This window comes from Rhinoraja longicauda, chromosome 10 (genome assembly GCF_053455715.1).
Source record: "Rhinoraja longicauda isolate Sanriku21f chromosome 10, sRhiLon1.1, whole genome shotgun sequence".
Classification (NCBI taxonomy): Eukaryota; Metazoa; Chordata; class Chondrichthyes; order Rajiformes; family Arhynchobatidae; genus Rhinoraja; species Rhinoraja longicauda.
This window is the reverse complement of record NC_135962.1, coordinates 10,225,210-10,244,587: the sequence shown is the minus strand read 5'-3', so window position 1 is coordinate 10,244,587 and position 19,378 is coordinate 10,225,210. Positions and strand designations below refer to the sequence as shown.

General features: G+C 57.4%; 1 protein-coding gene across 1 annotated transcript in view; it reads right to left on the bottom strand.

Moving 5' to 3' along the window:
* Nucleotides 1–19,378, bottom strand: part of LOC144597724 (papilin-like) — a 48,480-nt gene that overhangs the window by 18,959 nt on the left and 10,143 nt on the right. The window contains 10 exon segments of the mRNA XM_078407256.1: nucleotides 2,808–3,087; nucleotides 5,149–5,235; nucleotides 6,785–6,935; nucleotides 8,269–8,457; nucleotides 9,903–10,079; nucleotides 13,614–13,812; nucleotides 16,017–16,074; nucleotides 16,077–16,142; nucleotides 17,506–17,661; nucleotides 18,410–18,475. Coding sequence (XP_078263382.1) covers nucleotides 2,808–3,087; nucleotides 5,149–5,235; nucleotides 6,785–6,935; nucleotides 8,269–8,457; nucleotides 9,903–10,079; nucleotides 13,614–13,812; nucleotides 16,017–16,074; nucleotides 16,077–16,142; nucleotides 17,506–17,661; nucleotides 18,410–18,475 — 1,429 coding nt within the window.

The following is a 19,378-nucleotide window of genomic DNA, read 5'->3' as shown; positions in this document are numbered from 1 at the left end:
CCAACCTCCCCCACCCCTCACTGACGCAGGGACATAACCCTGGGTGGGCGGGCGGGCGGGCAGCGGCCCACCAGCTCACTGTAAAACCAGCTCCACAACTGGTGTCGAGTCAAGTCTACTTTATTTGTCACATACATACACAAGATGTGCAGTGAAATGAAAGTGGCAATGCCTGCAGATTGTGCTAAACTACAAAACAGAATAGAGAAAAAAAAATGTTAACACAAAAAATAAATTAATACAGTAAATTAAATTAATCCCTGGTGAAATGAGAGTTAACAGTCCTGATGGCCTGTGGGAAGAAACTCCGTCTCATCCTCTCCGTTTTCACTGCGTGACAGCGGAGGCGTTTGCCTGACCGTAGCAGCTGGAACAGTCCGTTGCTGGGGTGGCAGGGGTCCCCCATAATGTTGCTGGCTCTGGATCTGCACCTCCTGATGTATAGGTCCTGCAGGGGGGCGAGTGTAGTTCCCATGGTGCGTTCGGCCGAACGCACTACCCTCCGCAGAGCCTGGGCTACGACCATGACTCGGTGATTCACTCCCCCCCTTTTATCCCCGTCAGAAAGGCGAAGATCGAAACTGTAAATGAGACTCAGCATCTGAGGAGGGGACAGGTGGTGGAACTGTGGGCGTTTCTGGTCAAGACCCTGCGTCAGGACACAGATGCACTTTGTTTCTTTTTGCTGCTGATCCCAGCAGCCTCAGTCTGAGTTTACATGTCTGTGCTGCTGCTGCTGCAAGCAAGATTTACACCGAAGTTGGACACAAAATGCTGGAGTAACTCATGGTATTGGGGGTAGGGTACTGACATGGATAGAAAATTGGTTAACAGACAGAAAGCAAAGAGTGGGGATAAATGGGTCCCTTTCGGAATGGCAGGCAGTGACCAGTGGGGTACCGCAAGGTTCGGTGCTGGGACCCCAGCTATTTACGATATACATTAATGACTTAGACGAAGGGATTAAAAGTACCATTAGCAAATTTGCAGATGATACTAAGTTGGGGGGTAGTGTGAATTGTGAGGAAGATGCAATAAGGCTGCAGGGTGACCTGGACAGGTTGTGTGAGTGGGCGGATACATGGCAGATGCAGTTTAATGTAGATAAGTGTGAGGTTATTCACTTTGGAAGTAAGAATAGAAAGGCAGATTATTATCTGAATGGTGTCAAGTTAGGAGGAGGGGGAGTTCAACGAGATCTGGGTGTCCTAGTGCATCAGTCAATGAAAGGAAGCATGCAGGTTCAGCAGGCAGTGAAGAAAGCCAATGGAATGTTGGCCTTCGTAACAAGAGGAGTTGAGTATAGGAGCAAAGAGGTCCTTCTACAGTTGTACCGGGCCCTGGTGAGACCGCACCTGGAGTACTGTGTGCAGTTTTGGTCTCCAAATTTGAGGAAGGATATTCTTGCTATGGAGGGCGTGCAGCGTAGGTTCACTAGATTAATTCCCGGAATGGCGGGACTGTCGTATGTTGAAAGGCTGGAGCGATTGGGCTTGTATACACTGGAATTTAGAAGGATGAGGGGGGATCTTATTGAAACATATAAGATAATTAGGGGATTGGACACATTAGAGGCAGATAACATGTTCCCAATGTTGGGGGAGTCCAGAACAAGGGGCCACAGTTTGAGAATAAGGGGTAGGCCATTTGGAACGGAGATGAGGAAGAACTTTTTCAGTCAGAGGGTGGTGAAGGTGTGGAATTCTCTGCCTCAGAAGGCAGTGGAGGCCAGTTCGTTGGATGCTTTCAAGAGAGAGCTGGATAGAGCTCTTAAGGATAGCGGAGTGAGGGGGTATGGGGAGAAGGCAGGAACGGGGTACTGATTGATAGTGATCAGCCATGATCGCATTGAATGGCGGTGCTGGCTCGAAGGGCTGAATGGCCTACTCCTGCACCTATTGTCTATTGTCTAACTCAGCGGGACAGGAAGCATCTTTGGAGAGAAGGGAATGGGTGATGATTTTCACTGTACTTCCCATTATTTGTGGAACCTGACCACAAACCTGTCATGACTGTGGATGATAACTGACGTCATGAAATGTAGTCATGTTGACATCTGCATTCATATCATTGAGACGCAAAGAACTGCAGACGCTGGTTTACAAACCAAAACAAAAGTGCTTGAGTAACTCAGCGGGCCAGGCAGCATCTCTGGAGAACGTGGGTAGGTGACGTTTTGAGTCGGGACCCTTCTTCATCCCGAAGTCCCGACCTGAAACGTCACTTATGCACGACTTCCAGAGACAGACACAAAAATGCTGGAGTAAGTCAGCGGGACAGGCAGCATCTCTGGAGAGAAGGAATGGGTGACGTTTCGGGTAGACTCCAGCACTGTGTTTTATGATTCAGCCGCCTGTCTGTCGGCGGGGTGTGGTGTGGTGGGTGTGTGGTGTGGTGGGTGTGGTGTGGTGGGTGTGGTGTGGTGGGTGTGTGGTGTGGTGGGTGTGGTGTGGTGGGTGTGGTGTGGTGGGTGTGGTGTGGTGGGTGTGGGGGCGGGGTGGGGTGTGGTGGGGTGGGTGTGCGTGGGGGTGGGGGTGTGGTGTGGTGGGTGTGCGTGGGGGTGTGGTGTGTGTGCATGGGGGTGGGGGTGGTGGGTGTGCATGGGGGTGGGGGTGTGGTGTGGTGGGTGTGCGTGGGCGTGGGGGTGTGGGGGCGGGGTGTGGTGGGTGTGCGTGGGGGTGGGGGTGGGGTGTGGTGGGTGTGTGGTGTGGTGGGTGGGGGTGGGTGTGGTGGGTGGGGGCGGTGGGGTGGGGGTGGGGGTGGGGGTGGGGTGTGGGGGGGGTGGGGGTGGGGGCTGGCTGCGTTACCTGCTCTTGTAGCAGGGGAGGAGGGGACACCCCGCTCCCCCCGGCCCATCGGCGGCCGCGTAGCCATCGGGGCAGCAGCCGTACGGCTCCGCGTGGCAGTCCCACCGCTCCGGCCCCAGCAGCTCCTGCCGCCTCCCGGGCCCCAACCGGCCGGAGAGGGGGGAGTCCGACCCCGGCACGTGGTGGTAAAACCTCGCCTCATCCCACACCTGTTGCGGCAAAGCGATGGGGAGCAGGTTTGTCTCTGCCCGATCCGGCAGGAGGTCCGGGAAGAAGCGGTCTGAAATTCAAAGCAGAAGAAACGTTCCCAGACGGTGTCGGAAGGAACTGCAGATGCCGGTTTAAACCGAAGATAAACACAAAATGCTGGAGTAACTCGGCAGGTCAGGCAGCATCTCTGGAGAGAAGGAACGGACGATGTTTCGGGCCGAGACCCTTCTTCACACATGCCTCCAAGAGGCTCTTCACCATTTAAAAAAATATATTTATTCAAATATTAAAATATTAGATACAATACAATAAAACCAAAACAGAACCCACCACCATAATACAAGACAAACAAACTATTGCACAACAATCTTACACACCTTGTCAACAGACAATAGGTGCAGGAGGAGGCCATTCGGCCCTTCGAGCCAGCACCGCCATTCAATGTGATCATGGCTGATCATTCTCAATCAGTCCCCTGTTCCTGCCTTCTCCCCATACCCCCTCACTCCACTATCCTTAAGAGCTCTCTCTAGCTCTCTCTTGAATGCATTCAGAGAATTGGCCTCCACTGCCTTCTGAGGCAGAGAATTCCACAGATTCACCACTCTCTGACTGAAAAAGGTTTTCCTCATCTCCGTTCTAAATGGCCTACCCCTTATTCTTAGACTGTGGCCCCTTGTTCTGGACTCCCCCAACATTGGGAACATGTTTCCTGCCTCTAACGTGTCCAACCCCTTAATAATCTTATACGTTTCGATAAGATCTCCTCTCATCCTTCTAAATTCCAGTGTATACAAGCCTAGTCGCTCCAGTCTTTCAACATACGACAGTCCCGCCATTCCGGGAATTAACCTCGTAAACCTACGCTGCACGCCCCCAATAGCAAGAATATCCTTCTTCAAATTTGGAGACCAAAACTGCACACAGTACTCCAGGTGCGGTCTCACTAGGGCCCTGTACAACTGCAGAAGGACTGCGTTGCTGTGAACGTATTCTCCAGCCGTCAGTCCCCGGCTGCACACACAGCAGCCTGGCAGCCATCCTGCTCTCCGTTACACCACGTCTGCCTGCCTACTGCACACCCTCGCCAGGCTGAATCGATTAAAAGATACCGCATGGAAGCACCTAGTCCACACCAACCATCAATCGCCCGTCCACACCAGTTTCTTGTTATCCCACCTTTCACATCTGCTCCCCACACACTCGGGGCAATTTACAGCGGCCGATTAACCTACAAACCGAAAACTTTGGGATGTGGGAGGAGACCGGAGCACCTGGAGAAAACCCACGCAGTCACAGGGAGAACATATAAACTCCACACAGGCAGCACCCTTGGTCAGGATCTGAACCGCCCTCAAATCAGCCAATTATCCAGCAGTCAGCTTTGAAGAGAGGCGGACGGACCTCTGGCCCTTTCAGGGTGGAGTTCACACCTTCAGATGTGGGAGTGAGGTGCAGCATCTTGATGGGAAGAGGCATTGGAACTCGACACACCGTGGCTTCCAACACTGACAGTACGAGGCCAGACCACCTCCTCACCCCCCCATTACACCCCCTCTGTTTGACCGCAGCACACACACACACACTCTTACACACGTACACACACGCGTACACACATGCGTACACACACATGTACAATTACACACACACACAAACATACAGGTATACATGTACACACACGCACACACAGTCGCGCGCACACAAGTACAGATATATGTACACACACATAAACACTTGCACACACATACGCATACACACACACACACGTACACCCACACATACATGCGCACACACACACTTGTACACACACTCATACACAGGCACTCGTACACACACTTGTACACACACTCGTACACACACTCGCACACGTTTCCACACACACACGTACACCCACATACAGCCATACTCATATACACACGTGGACGCACACACGCGTACACACACACTTGTACACACACTCATTCACAGGCACTCGTACACACACACTCGTACACACACACACGTGTCCACACACACTCGTACACCCACAGCCACACACACACACACACCTGGCCCACACTTGCACTGAATCTTCTGCCCCATGTAGCACACGCACACAAGAATGTGGTCAGTAAAAGTAAGCCGGGCTCACCCAAGGGTGCGAGGGACTCAACATATGGCAAGATCATCGGCTCCTCATCCGGATCAAATCCCGTGGGATCTGGAAAACTCGGAACAGCTGGAGGAGCAAAGAAAAAAATGTTAAAGGAAAAGATTGAGCCAAACACCAAGTGTGTGGTGAAGGGAGTGAGTGAGTGAGTGAGTGAGTGAGTGAGTGAGTGAGTGAGTGAGTGAGTGAGTGAGTGAGTGAGTGAGTGAGTGAGTGAGTGAGTGAGTGAGTGAGTGAGTGAGTGAGTGAGTGAGTGAGTGAGTGAGTGAGTGAGTGAGTGAGTGAGTGAGTGAGTGAGTGAGTGAGTGAGTGAGTGAGTGAGTGAGTGAGTGAGTGAGTGAGTGAGCCGGGTGCCGGGGTGTGGGTCAGGCTGGATGTGCTCGGCTGTGGTGACGGTATCGGCAGGGACAGGTTTACATCCCTGTGACTGAGAGATGCCACAAGATGCCACACACGCACCAATAATGACCACAAACACTAATTGCAGGAACAGCACCTGGCCAGCGGTATGAATTGTGATTTCTCTAACTTCAAGTAACCCTTGCATCCCCTCTCTCTCCATCCCTCCCCCACCCAAGTCGTATCAGCTTCACAGTGGTCTTGTTGAGTCTCACTGTCTGTACTCTGTTCCCGTTCTCACCCAGCACACAGCTAACGATGGCCTGTTTCCTTTATCATCGTCACTTTTTTGCATATCTTTCATTCATTGTTTTTTAATCTCTCTACATGAACGTCTACATCTTTTGTTTCCCATTCCCCTGACACTCAGTCTGAAGAAAGGTCTCGACCCAAAGCATCACCCATTCCTTCTCTCCAGAGATGCTGCCCGTCCCGCTGAGTTACTCCAGCACTTTGTGTCTATCTACGGTTGCAACCAGCATCTGCAGTTCCTTCCCTCATACCCACCCCCCCCCCCCCCCGCATAGAGATCTGCAGAGCCAAACACTACCCACAGGTCCACTAGTACCAGTTCCCTCTGGTAAAGCCAGGCTGGGCAAGTAGAACCGAGTCAGCGGTGACCCCTGGCATGGGAACAGCATGAGGGGGGAAGACAAGCTGCCGAATGGCCTCTACCCCACCTCAGCTCCACACCAGGTCTCGGGGGAGGGAGGGAGGGAGGGAGGGAGGGAGGGAGGGAGGGAGGGAGGGAGGGAGGGAGGGCCTGCCTCGGTTCAATGGGCAGAGAAGGGGCAGAGTGGTGGGTGGGTGGGTGGGGTGACCGGGTGCCTTCGGCAGGGTGGGTGGGGGAGGTGTGGGTGGAGATTGCCACAGATGGGCTGGGTGGGGCTGCTTCAAGCATGGGATGGGGATGAAGTGGGTGGATTTGAGGCATGTGGAGTGGGGGTGGGGGTTGAGGAGTGGGGGTTGAGGAGTGGGGGTTGAGGAGTGGGGGTTGAGGCATGTGGAGTGGGGGTGGGGGTTGAGGAGTGGGGGTTGAGGAGTGGGGGTTGAGGGGTGGGGGTTGAGGAGTGGGGGTTGAGGAGTGGGTGGAGCTGACGTGGGCGGAGGGGTGGGGAGTGGACAGAGGGATGTGGAGCAGGAGGAGGGCGAGTGAGTGGAGGCCAGTGGGTGTAGAGTGAGCGGGGGGTGTTGTAGGACGTTGGGCGGCTCTGCTCACCCTGGGGCAGGTAGCAGGGCTGTGTGTTGCAGTCCTCTATCTCGCGGGGATGTCTGTGGGCTTCGCACTGTCTGGAGTCCCAGTGGTTGCGCTCCTGGTTGTAGCAGATCACCTGCCGCTTCCTGCGGCCCGACGCACAGCTCTTGGAGCACTGGCGGAGAGCAAGGCCGTGGGGGAGAGCAGTCACACACACACCACCCCTCACCGACCCGGACCCCCCCTCCCCACACCAACCCCCCCCCCCAGAGAGGGCAGTCACACATACACCACCCCTCACACACACCCCCCTCCCCCACACCAATCCTCCCTGCCCCCCCCCCCCAACCCTCCTGCCCCCCCCCCCAACCCCAGAGAGGGCAGTCACACACACACCACCCCTGACACAGCCCCCCCTCCCCCACACCAAACCCCCCTCCCCCCAGAGGACAGTCACACACACCACCCCTCACCGACCCGGCCCCCCCCTTCCCCAACACCAACCCCCCCCCCCCCCCAGAGAAGGAACTCACTCACACACCCCTGACACAGCCCTCCCCCACACCAAACCTCCCTGCCCCCCCCCCAACCCCAGAGAGGGCAGTCACACACATGCCACCCCTCACCATCACACCCCCCCCTCCCCACACCAAACCTCACCCCCTCTCTGGCCACAGCCCCCGGGACAGGTGTTTGCATCTCCTGCAGTTGCAGGGGGGAAGTACCTGGGGAATCACAGCCCCCTCACCGCCAGTTACCCCCCTCCCCGGCTCACCCCCGACCCCTCGACAAATTCCTCCGCCTCTTCACCAGGGGATGGGAGGTCCATCACACCCCGAACACAGCCCCTCCCCCCCCACCCTCAACAACTCTCAACAACAACTTCTCCTTCGATTCCTCCCACTTCCTCCAAATCCAAGGCGTAGCTATGGGCACTCGCATGGGCCCAGCTATGCCTGCCTCTTTTTAGGGTAAGTCGAACAATCCCTGTTCCAGGCGTACACTGGCCCTATCCCCGAACTCTGCCCTTGCTACATTGACGACTGCATTGGGGCTGCCTTCTGCACCCATCCAGAACTCACGGACTTTATCAACTTCACCACCAATTTCCATCCTGCACTCAAATTCACTTGGACCATCTCCGACACTTCCCTCACCTTTCTTGATCCCACTGTCTCCATCACAGGAGACAGACCATCGACAGACATCTATTATAAACCTACTGACTCCCACAGCTATCTAGACTGTACGTCTTCCCACCCTGCCTCCAGTAAAGGCTCTATCCCCTACTCCCAATTCCTCCATCTACACTATCGTCTGCTTTGATGTCATTTTCACACCTTACCCTTCCCTATCTCTAGACTCCCTCTCCCCGATTCTCGGACTGAAGAAGGGTCTCGACCCGAACCGTCACCCATTCCTTCTCTCCAGAGATGCTGCCTGTCCCGCTGAGTTACTCCAGCATCTTGTGTCTACCCCCCCCTTCCCCGTCAGGCGGTGACACTCACCAGGCCCCAGGCTCCGACGTGCCAGGAGTAGGAGGGGGGGCAGGCGAGGCGGGCGCAGGTCTGCCGGGCGCTGGGCCGGGCGCTGGGCCGGGGCTGGGAGGAGCAGGCAGAGTCCGGGAGCTGCCCACCCAGCTGTGACATGCAGGAGACCGGCCGCGACTGCAGGCCCTCACCACAGCTCACCGAGCACTGCGGCAAGAGAGGCGGTCAGAGCCGGGACATACAAACATACATACATACATACAAACATACATACATACAAACATACAAACATACAAACATAGAACACAGGTGCAGGAAGAGGCCGTTTGGCCCTTCGAGCCAGCACCGCCATTCATTGTGATCACGGCTGATCGTCCTCAATCAGTACCCCGTGCCTGCCTTCTCCTCATACCCCTCGATTCCACTAGCCCCGACAGCTCTATCGAACTCTCTTTTAAATCCATCCGGTGAATTGGCCTCCACTGCCCTCTGTGGCAGAGAATTCCACAAATTCACAACTCTCTGGGTGAAATCTGCCATGCAACTGCCCACTCACTCAACCTGCCCAAGTCACCCTGCAACCTCCCAGCATCCTCTGCGCAGTTCGCACTGCCACCCGGCTTTGTGTCATCTGCACATTTGCTAGTGGTACTTTTAATTCTATCATCTAAATCAATAACGTGTTTTGTAAACAGTTGCGGCCCCAGCACCGAGCCTTGCGGCGCTCCACTCGCCATTGCCTGCCAGTCTGACAGGGACCCGTTTACTCCTACTCTTTGTTTCCTGCCAACCAATTCTCTATCCATGTCAATACCCTACCCCCAAGACCATGTGCTCTAATTTTGTCCACTAATCTCCTGTGTGGGACCTCATCAAAGGCACCTATGGGGACACTGCCCCCCCCCCCCCCCCCCCCAGACAGATAACCCCCCCTCCCCGAAACTCAGAGCTGGACTGTACTGGGAGCCCACACACTGGAGAGATGGGAACCCCCATCCTGATACCCAGAGTGGGGCCATACCGGGAGCACATACCCCCCAGAGACACCCCCCACCAACCCACACCCAAACACCCCCTCCTCTGACACTCAGCACCAACACCCCCCCCCCCCCCCCACCAAGACTTGGACACCCCCCTCCCCAACATCCACACTATCCACCAAAAGAGGGTTTAGTGTAGAGATACAGCACGGAAACAGGCCCTTCTGCCCACTGGGACCCCTCCGACCAGCGATCCCCACACACTAACACTACCCTACACACACTAGGGACAATGTTTACATTTACCCAGCCAATTAGCCAACAAACCTGCACGTCCTTGGAGTGTGGGAGGAAACCGAAGATCTCGGAGAAAACCCACGCAGGTCACGGGGAGAACGTACAAACTCCGTACAGACGGCGCCCGTAGTCGGGATGGAACCCGGGTCTCCGGCGCTGCAAGGCAGCAACTCTACCGCTGCGCCCAACTTCAGAGGTGGCGGAGTGGGAGGCACAGGGGTAGTGGGGAGGTTGGGGTGAGCGGGATGGAGGGGAGTGGTGAAGGGAGGGAGAGGCGTTGTGTTGGGGTGGAGGGGGAGAGATGGGGAGGGAGAGGGAGGGTCAAACACACAGCCACCCCCACAGTCCGTCCCCCCCCCCCCCCCACACACTCACCGGGCCCCAGGCTCCGATGTACCAGGAGTGGGTGTCGTGGCAGCGCTGCGTTTCACAGGGCTCGGAGGCCGCTGGCTTTGACTGGGAGGTGCACATGAAGTCGGGCAGTGGGCTGCCGGACGGAGATTCGCAGGAGACCGCCCGGTTACGGTGACCCCCTCCACACGACACAGAGCACTGAGGCACAGGGCACAGAGTCACCACGGCACACCCATCACCCACCTCACCCCTCCTCTCACCCACTCCACGCCCCCCACCCCTCTCACCCCCATTACCCACCCACCTCACCTCACCCCCCTCCCCTCACTCCATCCCTCATCCCCCCCCTCCCTTCACCCCCCCACCTCCACGCACCCCCCTCGGCTCACCCCCCCTTCACCTCAACCCACTCCCCTCCATGCACCCCCCCCCCTCACCCCCATTACCCACCCACCCTCCACTCCCCTCACCTCCCCACACTGCCCTCCCCTAACCCCACCCCTACACCTCATCCCACTCCCCTCACCCCTCACCCCACCTCCCCTCACGCCTCTCCACTTCACCTCATCCCCCTCCCCATACCCGCCTCCCCTCCCCCCTCTCACCCCCATTACCCACCCACCACCCCTCACCCCACACCCCCCTTCCCCTCATCCCCCGCCCCTCACCTCACCCCACTCCCCTCAACCCACTCCCCTCAACCCACTCCCCTCATCCCCCTCCCTTCACCCACCACCTCCACGCACCCCCTCCCCTCACCTCACCTCATCCCACTCCCCTCATCCCCCCTCCCTTCACCCCCCACCTCCACGCACTCCCTCTCCGCTCACCCCCCTTTCACCTCAACCCACTCCCCTCCCCTCACCCCACCACCCCTCATCCCTCTCAACCCCATTACCCACCCCCTTCCCTCTCCCCTCTCCCCTCACCCCACTCCCCTCATCTCATCCCACCTCCCCTCACCCCCATCCCACCTCCCCTCACTCCACTCCACCTCATCCCACTCACCTCCATCCCCCACCTCCCCTCACATCTCCATTCCCCACCCACCCCTCCCCCCCTCCCACCACCCCACCGCTCAACACCCAGGGAGCTCGTAGCCTGTGTCCACATGATGAACAAACATGATTCAAGTATGTAGGAATTGACCAGGGGAGTGGAGGAGGGCGGGCAGGCAGGCGGGTGGGAGGGCGGGCAGGGGGGGGGGGGTGGACTACGCCAGGGCAGTGGTGGGCACAGACCCCACACGGGGGCATGGACCCGTGAGTGGGGATGTGGGAGCCTCACCCTCCCCCTGGACAGATCGGCAGATCCTGGATCGTGGTCCATCGCTTCACCTTGTCTCACCTCCCTCTCCTTCAGTGCAAACCCTGACATGCAGCCCAACCCCAGTGACTACCTCAGCAGGTCCCACTGAACCAAGCTGAGCCACCGCAGAAACCTGCAACCAAACCAAACCAGTTCAGTTCCAGAAAGAAAGAGGCTGCCACCATTGGCCCTGCCATCAATGTTCATTGGCTCTGAACTCTTTTGTTACCTTGCTTCCTCACAAGTCATACAGCATTGAAACAGGCCCTTCGGCCCATTCCATTTAGTCCAACCAAGATAGAGTCATAGTGTCATAGAGTGATACAATGTGGAAACAGGCCCTTCGGCCCAACTCGCCCACACCGGCCAACAATGTCCCAGATACACTAGTCCCACATGCCTACGCTTGGTCCATAACCCTCCAAACCTGTCCTGTCCATGCACCTGTCCAACTGTTTCTTAAACAATGGGATAGTCCCAGCCTCAGCTACCTCCTCTGGCAGCTTGTACCACACACCCACCAGCCTCTGTGTGAAAAAGTTACCCCTCGGATTCCTATTAAATCCTTTCCCCCTCACCTTGAACCTATGTCCTCTGGTCCTCGATTCGCCAACTCTGGGTAAAAGACTGTGCATCTACCCGATCTATTCCGCTCATGATTTTGTACACCTCTATTAGATCTTCCCTCATCCTCCTAAGCTGCATGGAATAGAGACACGGCCTACTCAATCTCTCCCCGATAGCTCACACCCTCTAGTCCTGGCAACATCCTCGTAATTCTTTTCCGAACCCTTTCAATCTTGACAATATCTTTCCCATAACACGGTGCCCAGAGCTGAACACAATATTCTAAATGCCCCACCTTCACTCGCCCCACTTGCCTGCATGTCACCATTCTCCCTCTAAACCTGTCCGAATGTCTTTAACTATTATTATTGTACCCATCTCAGCCACTTCCTCTGGTAGCTCATTCCATTTACCCGCCACCCTTGTGTGAAAGTGTGGCCCTCGGTTTCCACTCTCATCTTAGACCCCTGCCCTCTAGTTCTTGATTTACCCAACCTGTGGCAACATCTGCTTATCGCTAACGCCCTATAATCCAGGCAACATTCTGGGTAAACCGCTTCTGCAAACCCTCTCCAAAGCATCCACACGCTTCCTGTGACGTGGCCTCCTGCCAAACAATTGTCCAAATGCGGCCCAACCAAAGTCCTATAAAGCCACAACATGATTTTGTGACTTTTATGCTCAATGCCTCGACCAATGTCGGCAAGCATACCATATGCCTTCTTTACTACCCTATTTGTGTTGCCGCTTTTAGGGAGCTATGGAGTTGGCAAACGCCTCCGCTGTCACGCTGTGAAAACGGAGAGGATGAGACGGAGCTTCTTCCCACAGGCCATCAGGACTGTCAACTTTTATAACCCCAGAGACTAAATTTTTGTCGACACTAATAGTAACTTATTAACTTTATTTATATGCTGTAACTGTAATTCTTTTTGTGCACAACCCGCAGGCATTGCCACTTTCATTTCACTGCACATCGAGTATGTGTATGTGACAAATAAATTTGACTTGACTTGACTTGGACACTAAGATCCCTCAGTAGTTTAGTTTAGTTTAGTTTAGTTTAGAGATGTCACGTGGAAACAGGCCCTTTGCCCCACCGAGTCCGCACTGACCGGCGATCTCCGCACATTAACACTATCCATTAACACTATCCTACACACACCAGGGACAATCGTGGATAGGCGGCTTTCAGTTCGGGGGCCTTCTTCAGACTGATTGCGGTGGGGAGAGAAAGATGGGAGAGAGGTGGTTGCAGGAAAAAGTCAGGCAAGTGAAATGTTGATATCGGTGAGGGGTTATTTCCGAAGAAGGGTCCCGACCCAAAACGTCACCTATCCATATTCTCCAGAGATGTGCTTGGCCCGCTGAGTTTCTCCAGCACTTTGTGCCTTGCATCATCGCATCATATCTGCCCAGATTAATCTCCATCCGCCATTACTGCCATTATCTGTGACTTCACAGTCTGCTTCTCCAGTCTTCTGCAAACTTACTAAACGACCCATCGACGTACATGCTTTATATCTTTATAAATGCCTTGTTAAAACCCGTGTAGGCAGCATCCACTACCCTCTCTCACCAGTCACTGGGCTGCGGGCCATTGTGTGGGCAGGGGACGAATGGACTCGGTGGGAGTGGGGGACGGGGACTACGGACACGATGTGGAGGGGGGGTTAGAATGGACTGGGGGAGGGGGTGACCGGGTGCGGTGGGAGGGTGTGGATGGGGGGGGGGGGGTGGAAGCTGGCCTTGCCGAGCTGTGAGAGGGGGGTGTCCGTCCCGGGGGTGGGAGGGGGACGGGGGGGGGCGGTGGACACAAGGGGCGGTGGCGTATTGGCCGAGGTCGCTACTGCCTACCTGTGACCAAGGGCCGGGGCTCCAGTCCACGCACTGCAGCGGGTTACAGGTCTGGCGGGCGAGGGGCTTGTCTCTGAGCGCGGCGCAGTCCCCCTCGTCCGCCACCATCTCCCCGTCCGTGGCCGAGCAGAACACCGGCCGCGTCTGCACCCCTCCCCCGCACGTCACCGAGCACCCGCTCCACGGCCCCGACCGCCAGCTGGAGGGGGGGGGGAGGAGGGGGGTCAGGAACAACACTGCTACCCCACCCCACACACAACTGCAGCACCTACCTCCGTCCCCACCCCCCACCCCATCTCGTACCTTCACCCCCTCCCCTTCACGTACATCCGTCCCCCACCCCCCTCACGTACCCTCACCCCCACCCCGTTATGTACCTTCACCCCCCCTCCCCTTCACGTACCCATCCCCACCCCCCCGTCACGTACCCTCACCCCCACCCCATAGCCCCCCACCCTCCTGCCATCTCCTGACCACCCCCAATCTGACACCGCACCACCCACACCCCCACCCACATCACCCCTGACCAACCCTCAGCACCCACACCCCCCCTCCAGCCCCACTCACAAATAACCCCCAAAACCTCACCACCCATCACCTCTCCATCCAACCCCACTGCCTCAACAGCACCACCCAGCCCACCCCAACGCTCACCCCCACAGCCCCGCTCCACAACCAACCCCTCCGCCTCAACACCACCCCCACACCACACAACCTCACCCCACACCCCCACACCCCACACCCCACACCCCCACACCTTCAGCCCCGCTCCACAACCAACCCCTCCGTCTCAACACCACCCCCACACCAACACAACCCCACCCCACACCACACACCCTCACCCCACAGCCCCACTCCACAACCAACCCCTCCGTCTCAACACCACCCGCACACCAACACAACCCCAGCCCTAAAGCATCAACCCCACACACAACCCCACACACATCCCCACAGCACTGCCCCACAACCAACACCACCCACTCACCCACACTGTCCTGTCCAACCCCCACACCACACCCACACAACCCCAGCCCACACCACACTACCCCACCGCCCTGCTCCACAACCAACCTCTCCGTCTCAACACCACCCGCACACCCCCACTGTCCCGCCCCACACCACTCTGCTCCTCTCCCATGCCACGCCACCCCCCCCCCACCCCACCCCACCCACCAAACTATTCTCTCCCCGCTCCACCGCCACCCTGCAGCGAATGTCCGCGAGTGCAGACACACCCGGAACAACAGCAGCAGCAGCAACACCCACAGCAGGGGCAGCGAGGAAGTGGACAGAGTCATCTACTGACACCAACTCCAGCAGAGTTCCAGCTCCCCCCCCCCCCCCCCCGGATAAAACACGACTCCGGGGGAACGGAGAGGGGGGTCACGACCCCGGTGGGGACGGCAGGTCAGGGGTCATGACTCAGTGGGGTCGGCTCTGACGGGGATCTCCGACCCACGAGGGTGACAGGTGACAGCAGTGCGCAGACATTCAGCTGTGGCAAGGGGTTAGTGGATGGGACGGTGCAAGGTTCACGTGGACACACAGCGGGTCGAATGGCCGCTGGCAACCAAACAAAACTCCCGGCTACAGCTGAGGCATCAGGAGCCGAGGCATCGAGAGGTGAGGCTTCGAGAGGTGTGCTGTACACCTGGGGCAAAGGGCAAGGACAGGTCCAGGGGCAGGGATGTGATTACAACTGAGCTGTACCTGTGTCCATGTCAACACCCTTGGGAAAGGAAGGATTTGGAAATGAAGGGCTGGTGCCCATGTACAACACACAACATCCACCACCGACCCACTGAGTGCACAGGCACAGACATAGATGGAGCAAAGCGCTGGGCAGGAGAGCAGCAGTTTACCGTACACACCAACCGGGCAGACAGAGCAAGACTTCCACCAGCGCTGCCACCACCACCACCAACACCACCACTGCCCCTGCGAAGCAGCAAGCCGCTGGCACCAGCGGTCAGGCTGGGGAACAGGTGCAGCAGCCTTGGTTACCTGTACTCTCTCTGTGCTGGGCACTCCCTCTTCCATGGGCGGGGTGGATTTACGAATGTAAGCCTTCCATACGGAACAGAGTTGTGTTTAAGCCGTGTCCTGCCTGGCCCAGTTCACCGGGCCCTGCTCCATCCCACAGACCCACACCCAGCTCCCAGCCTTGGCCCCTCCCCGACCCTCAGCACCCTGCCACTCCTTTACAGTTTCCAAGATACGGCACGGAAACAGGCCCTTCGGCCCACCGGGTCCACGCCAACCATTGACCCCCACCAGTTCCATTTATCCCACTTTCTCATCCCTTCCCTCCACACCACCCCCTCCCCCACACTAACCCCTCCCCCACACTAACCCCTCCCCCACTAACCCCACCCCGGTGTGGCGAGGGGGTGCATGACTCACTGGCGTGTGCGGGGGCAGGGCACCGTGTTGCAGGTCTGGTTGCCCCTGGCTTGCGGTGGCCCAGGCACAGGTAGTCAGAGTAGGCCTCGTTGTCAATGGTGCACGACACCAGTCTCGTCCGGACACCTGGGGCAGGAGCAGAGACACCCACGTCAGCCCCACCTCTGGACCCACCGGCAGCACAGACCCCCACCAGGGGCAGTCCGCTCACCCCCAGACCACTGAGGCCGCTCAGCCCACCGACCCCCATGCCAGCTCACGGAGCAATCCCACCCCCACTCTCACCCTCCCTGGAGCCCATTCCTCCAATGGCCAGTTGCCCCTCACCCTTACACAAGGGGCAATTCACAGCAGCTGTTCAACCACCAGCCCCGCACGTCTTTAGATGTGAGCGGAAACCAGACCATCTGGAGAAAACCCACGTAGTCACGGGGAGAACTTGCAAACTCCACACAGACAGCACCGGAGCTTGGGGTAGTTAGAGGTGTGAGCAGCAGCACTACCTGCTGCATTGTGCTGCCCATGACAATAAACTCAACTTGACCCAGACTGCACCACAGCCAATAACCCTGAGGAGAACAGACACAAGGAACTGCAGACAGACACAAAAAGCTGGAGTAACTCAGCGGGACAGGCAGCATCTCTGGAGAAAAGGAATAGGCGACGTTTCGGGTCGAGACCCTTCTTCAGACTGAGAGCCAGGGTTTCGACCCGAAACGTCACCTATTCCTTTCCTCCAGAGATGCTGCCTGTCCGCCGAGTTACTCCAGCTTTTTGTGTCTATCTTCGGTGTAAACCAGCATCTGCTGTTCATTCCTGCACACACCCCAGAGTGTTCCCGCGGCGACTCTCCCAGAAGCCGTGGACTTGCTGCCGCCCCAGGAGGGGTTCGGTCCTCGGGTGTGACCCTGCCACTGGTGGACACCCCGACACCAATCCCGGCCTTGCTCACTTGCGGAGAACGAGAGAGCGGCACATCAGTGGGGGTGACGGTGGGGGGTGGGGGTGGGGGGTGATGGTGGCGGTGAGGGTGGGGTGGCGGTGGGGGGTGGGGGTGGCGGTGTGGGTGGGGTGGGTGTGGTGGTGGTGGTGAGGGTGGGGGTGGCGGTGGGGGGTGGGGGTGGGGCTAGGGGTGGGGGTGGGGGGTGATGGTGGCGGTGAGGGTGGGGGTGGCTGTGGGGGTGTGGGTGGGGCTAGGGGTGGGGTGGGGGTGTGGGTGGGCTAGGGGTGGGGGTGTGGGTGGGGGTGGTGGTGGGGCTAGGGGTGGGGGTGTGGGTGGGGCTAGGGGTGTGGGTGGGGGTGGGGGTGTGGGTGGGGCTAAGGGGTGACGGTGGGGGGTGGGGGTGGCGGTGGGGGTGGGGGTGGCGGTGGGGGTGGGGCTAGGGGTGGGGGTGGGGCTAGGGGTGGCGGTGTGGGTGGGGGTGTGGGTGGGGTGGGTGTGGTGGGGGGGGTGGCTGTGAGGAAAGGTCTCCCCACTGCAGTCACCCACCTCCCCCACACTCCTTGCTGCAGGGACCCCAGGATCCGACGCTCCAGAAGTAGCCCTGTGGCTGCGTGCCGTGCCGCGGCAGGTAGTACTCATACTCGATGCCACGGTTGGGTTCCTGGCTGATTATCTGCAAAGACACAGGAGCGTGTGAGAAGCATCAGAGTGCAGCAGGTGGTCCCCTACCAGCAGGGTGGATTCAGTCATGGAGGCCCACTGCCCCCTTGTGCAGGGCTCCTTGGTTCCCGTGCCCTTCCTCTTGTCCTCATGAACGTGACCAAAGGCCCATGTCATGTGAGGGCCACCACGGAAGCGATGGGCCGAGTGGTCTGCTTTCGTGCTGTGTCCTCCAGCAAACTGATTGTTGCCTGAGATGTCCGTCCCTCACCCTCGTGGGACCACTCCGAGTCTCTACTTCTCCCTCTCCTCAGGGATTGTAGACAGTTGGACAATACGTCCCTCCCTTCCCTCAGGGACATTGGTCTGTTGGCCACAAGGTCCCACCCTCACCTCAGGGACAGTGGACGGTTGGCCACCACATGTCCCTCATCCTCAGGGAGGGTGAGCACCAGCCACCACATGTCCCTCCCTCATGGACCATGGATGGATGGTTGGCCATGTCATGCCCCTCCCTCAACTCTGGGACAGTAGACTGTCGGCCGCCCCGCGTCTCTCCCTCACCCCGGGGACAGAGGTTGGTTGGCCACTCAATGTTTCCCCCCCCCCCCCCCCCCCACACCCTCAGGGAAGATTAGCCACCATGTCCTTCCCTCGCCCCTCGTGTGTCAGGACTGAAGATGCCATGTCACAGCTTTATAAAGCTCAGGTTAGGCGACATTTGGAGTATTGTGTGCACTTCCATTACAGGGAGGATGTACAAGCTTGGGTGAAGGGACGGCATGCTTACCAGAAGGTTTACCAGAGTAGGACATGCCACTGATGTTTGGTAGCTTGACTATCATCAAGTAGAACCCTGTGGAGTGTTGGACAACAGGGGGCGCTCAGTGTACTGGTCCAAGGACCCCTGAAGGTGGTAGCACAGGTGGGTAAGGTGGTGAGGCAGGCACATGGGATGTCTGCCTTCATTCACCAATGCATGGAATACAAGAGCCGGGAGTATATTCTGCAGCTTCATAATACATTGGTTAGAGCACATTTGGAGTACCGCGTGCAGTTCTGGCCACCATGGAAGCAGGTGATTGTGCTGGAGAGGGTGCGGACGAGATTCAACAAGACATTACCAGGGAGGGGCCGTTTCAGTTACGAGGAGAGTCTGGATTTATTTTCCTCTCGAGACTGAGCGGGACTGGATAGAGAGAGGCACACAAAATGACAAGGGGCGACTGTGGGGTCGAGAGCGGCACATTTTTCAACTGAGGCAATAGGTTTAAAATGACAGGTAAGTTGTTTGAGGAGATTGCTTTCACCCAGAAGCTGGTTGGAGTCTGAGGGGATGGTGGAGGCAGGTAGTCTCACCCATTGAGGTGGAGCGCTCGCGCGTGGGGGAGCTGAGACCCCCCCCCCCCCACGATGCAGGAGCTTGATCGCCCCGACACGGAGGGCTTGACCACTGGCTAGGGGAGTCAAGATCGTCCCGTCCATGGAAGGCTCGAGGACCCAGACCGCGGGAGGACGAAGAAGGGAAGAGATTGAACATTTTTTTCACCTTCCATCACAGTGAGGAATGTGGAGTAGTCACTGTGGTGGATGTTCATGTTAAAATGTATTTTGTGTGTTCTGTTGCTTTTATTGGTATGACTGTATGGTGAATGAAGTTCCTCGAATGTTGCAAAACATACTTGGCAAATAAAGTATGATTACGATTGTGAACTAGATTACGATCTGATAAATACTTGAATCACAGAGAAAGAGAAGG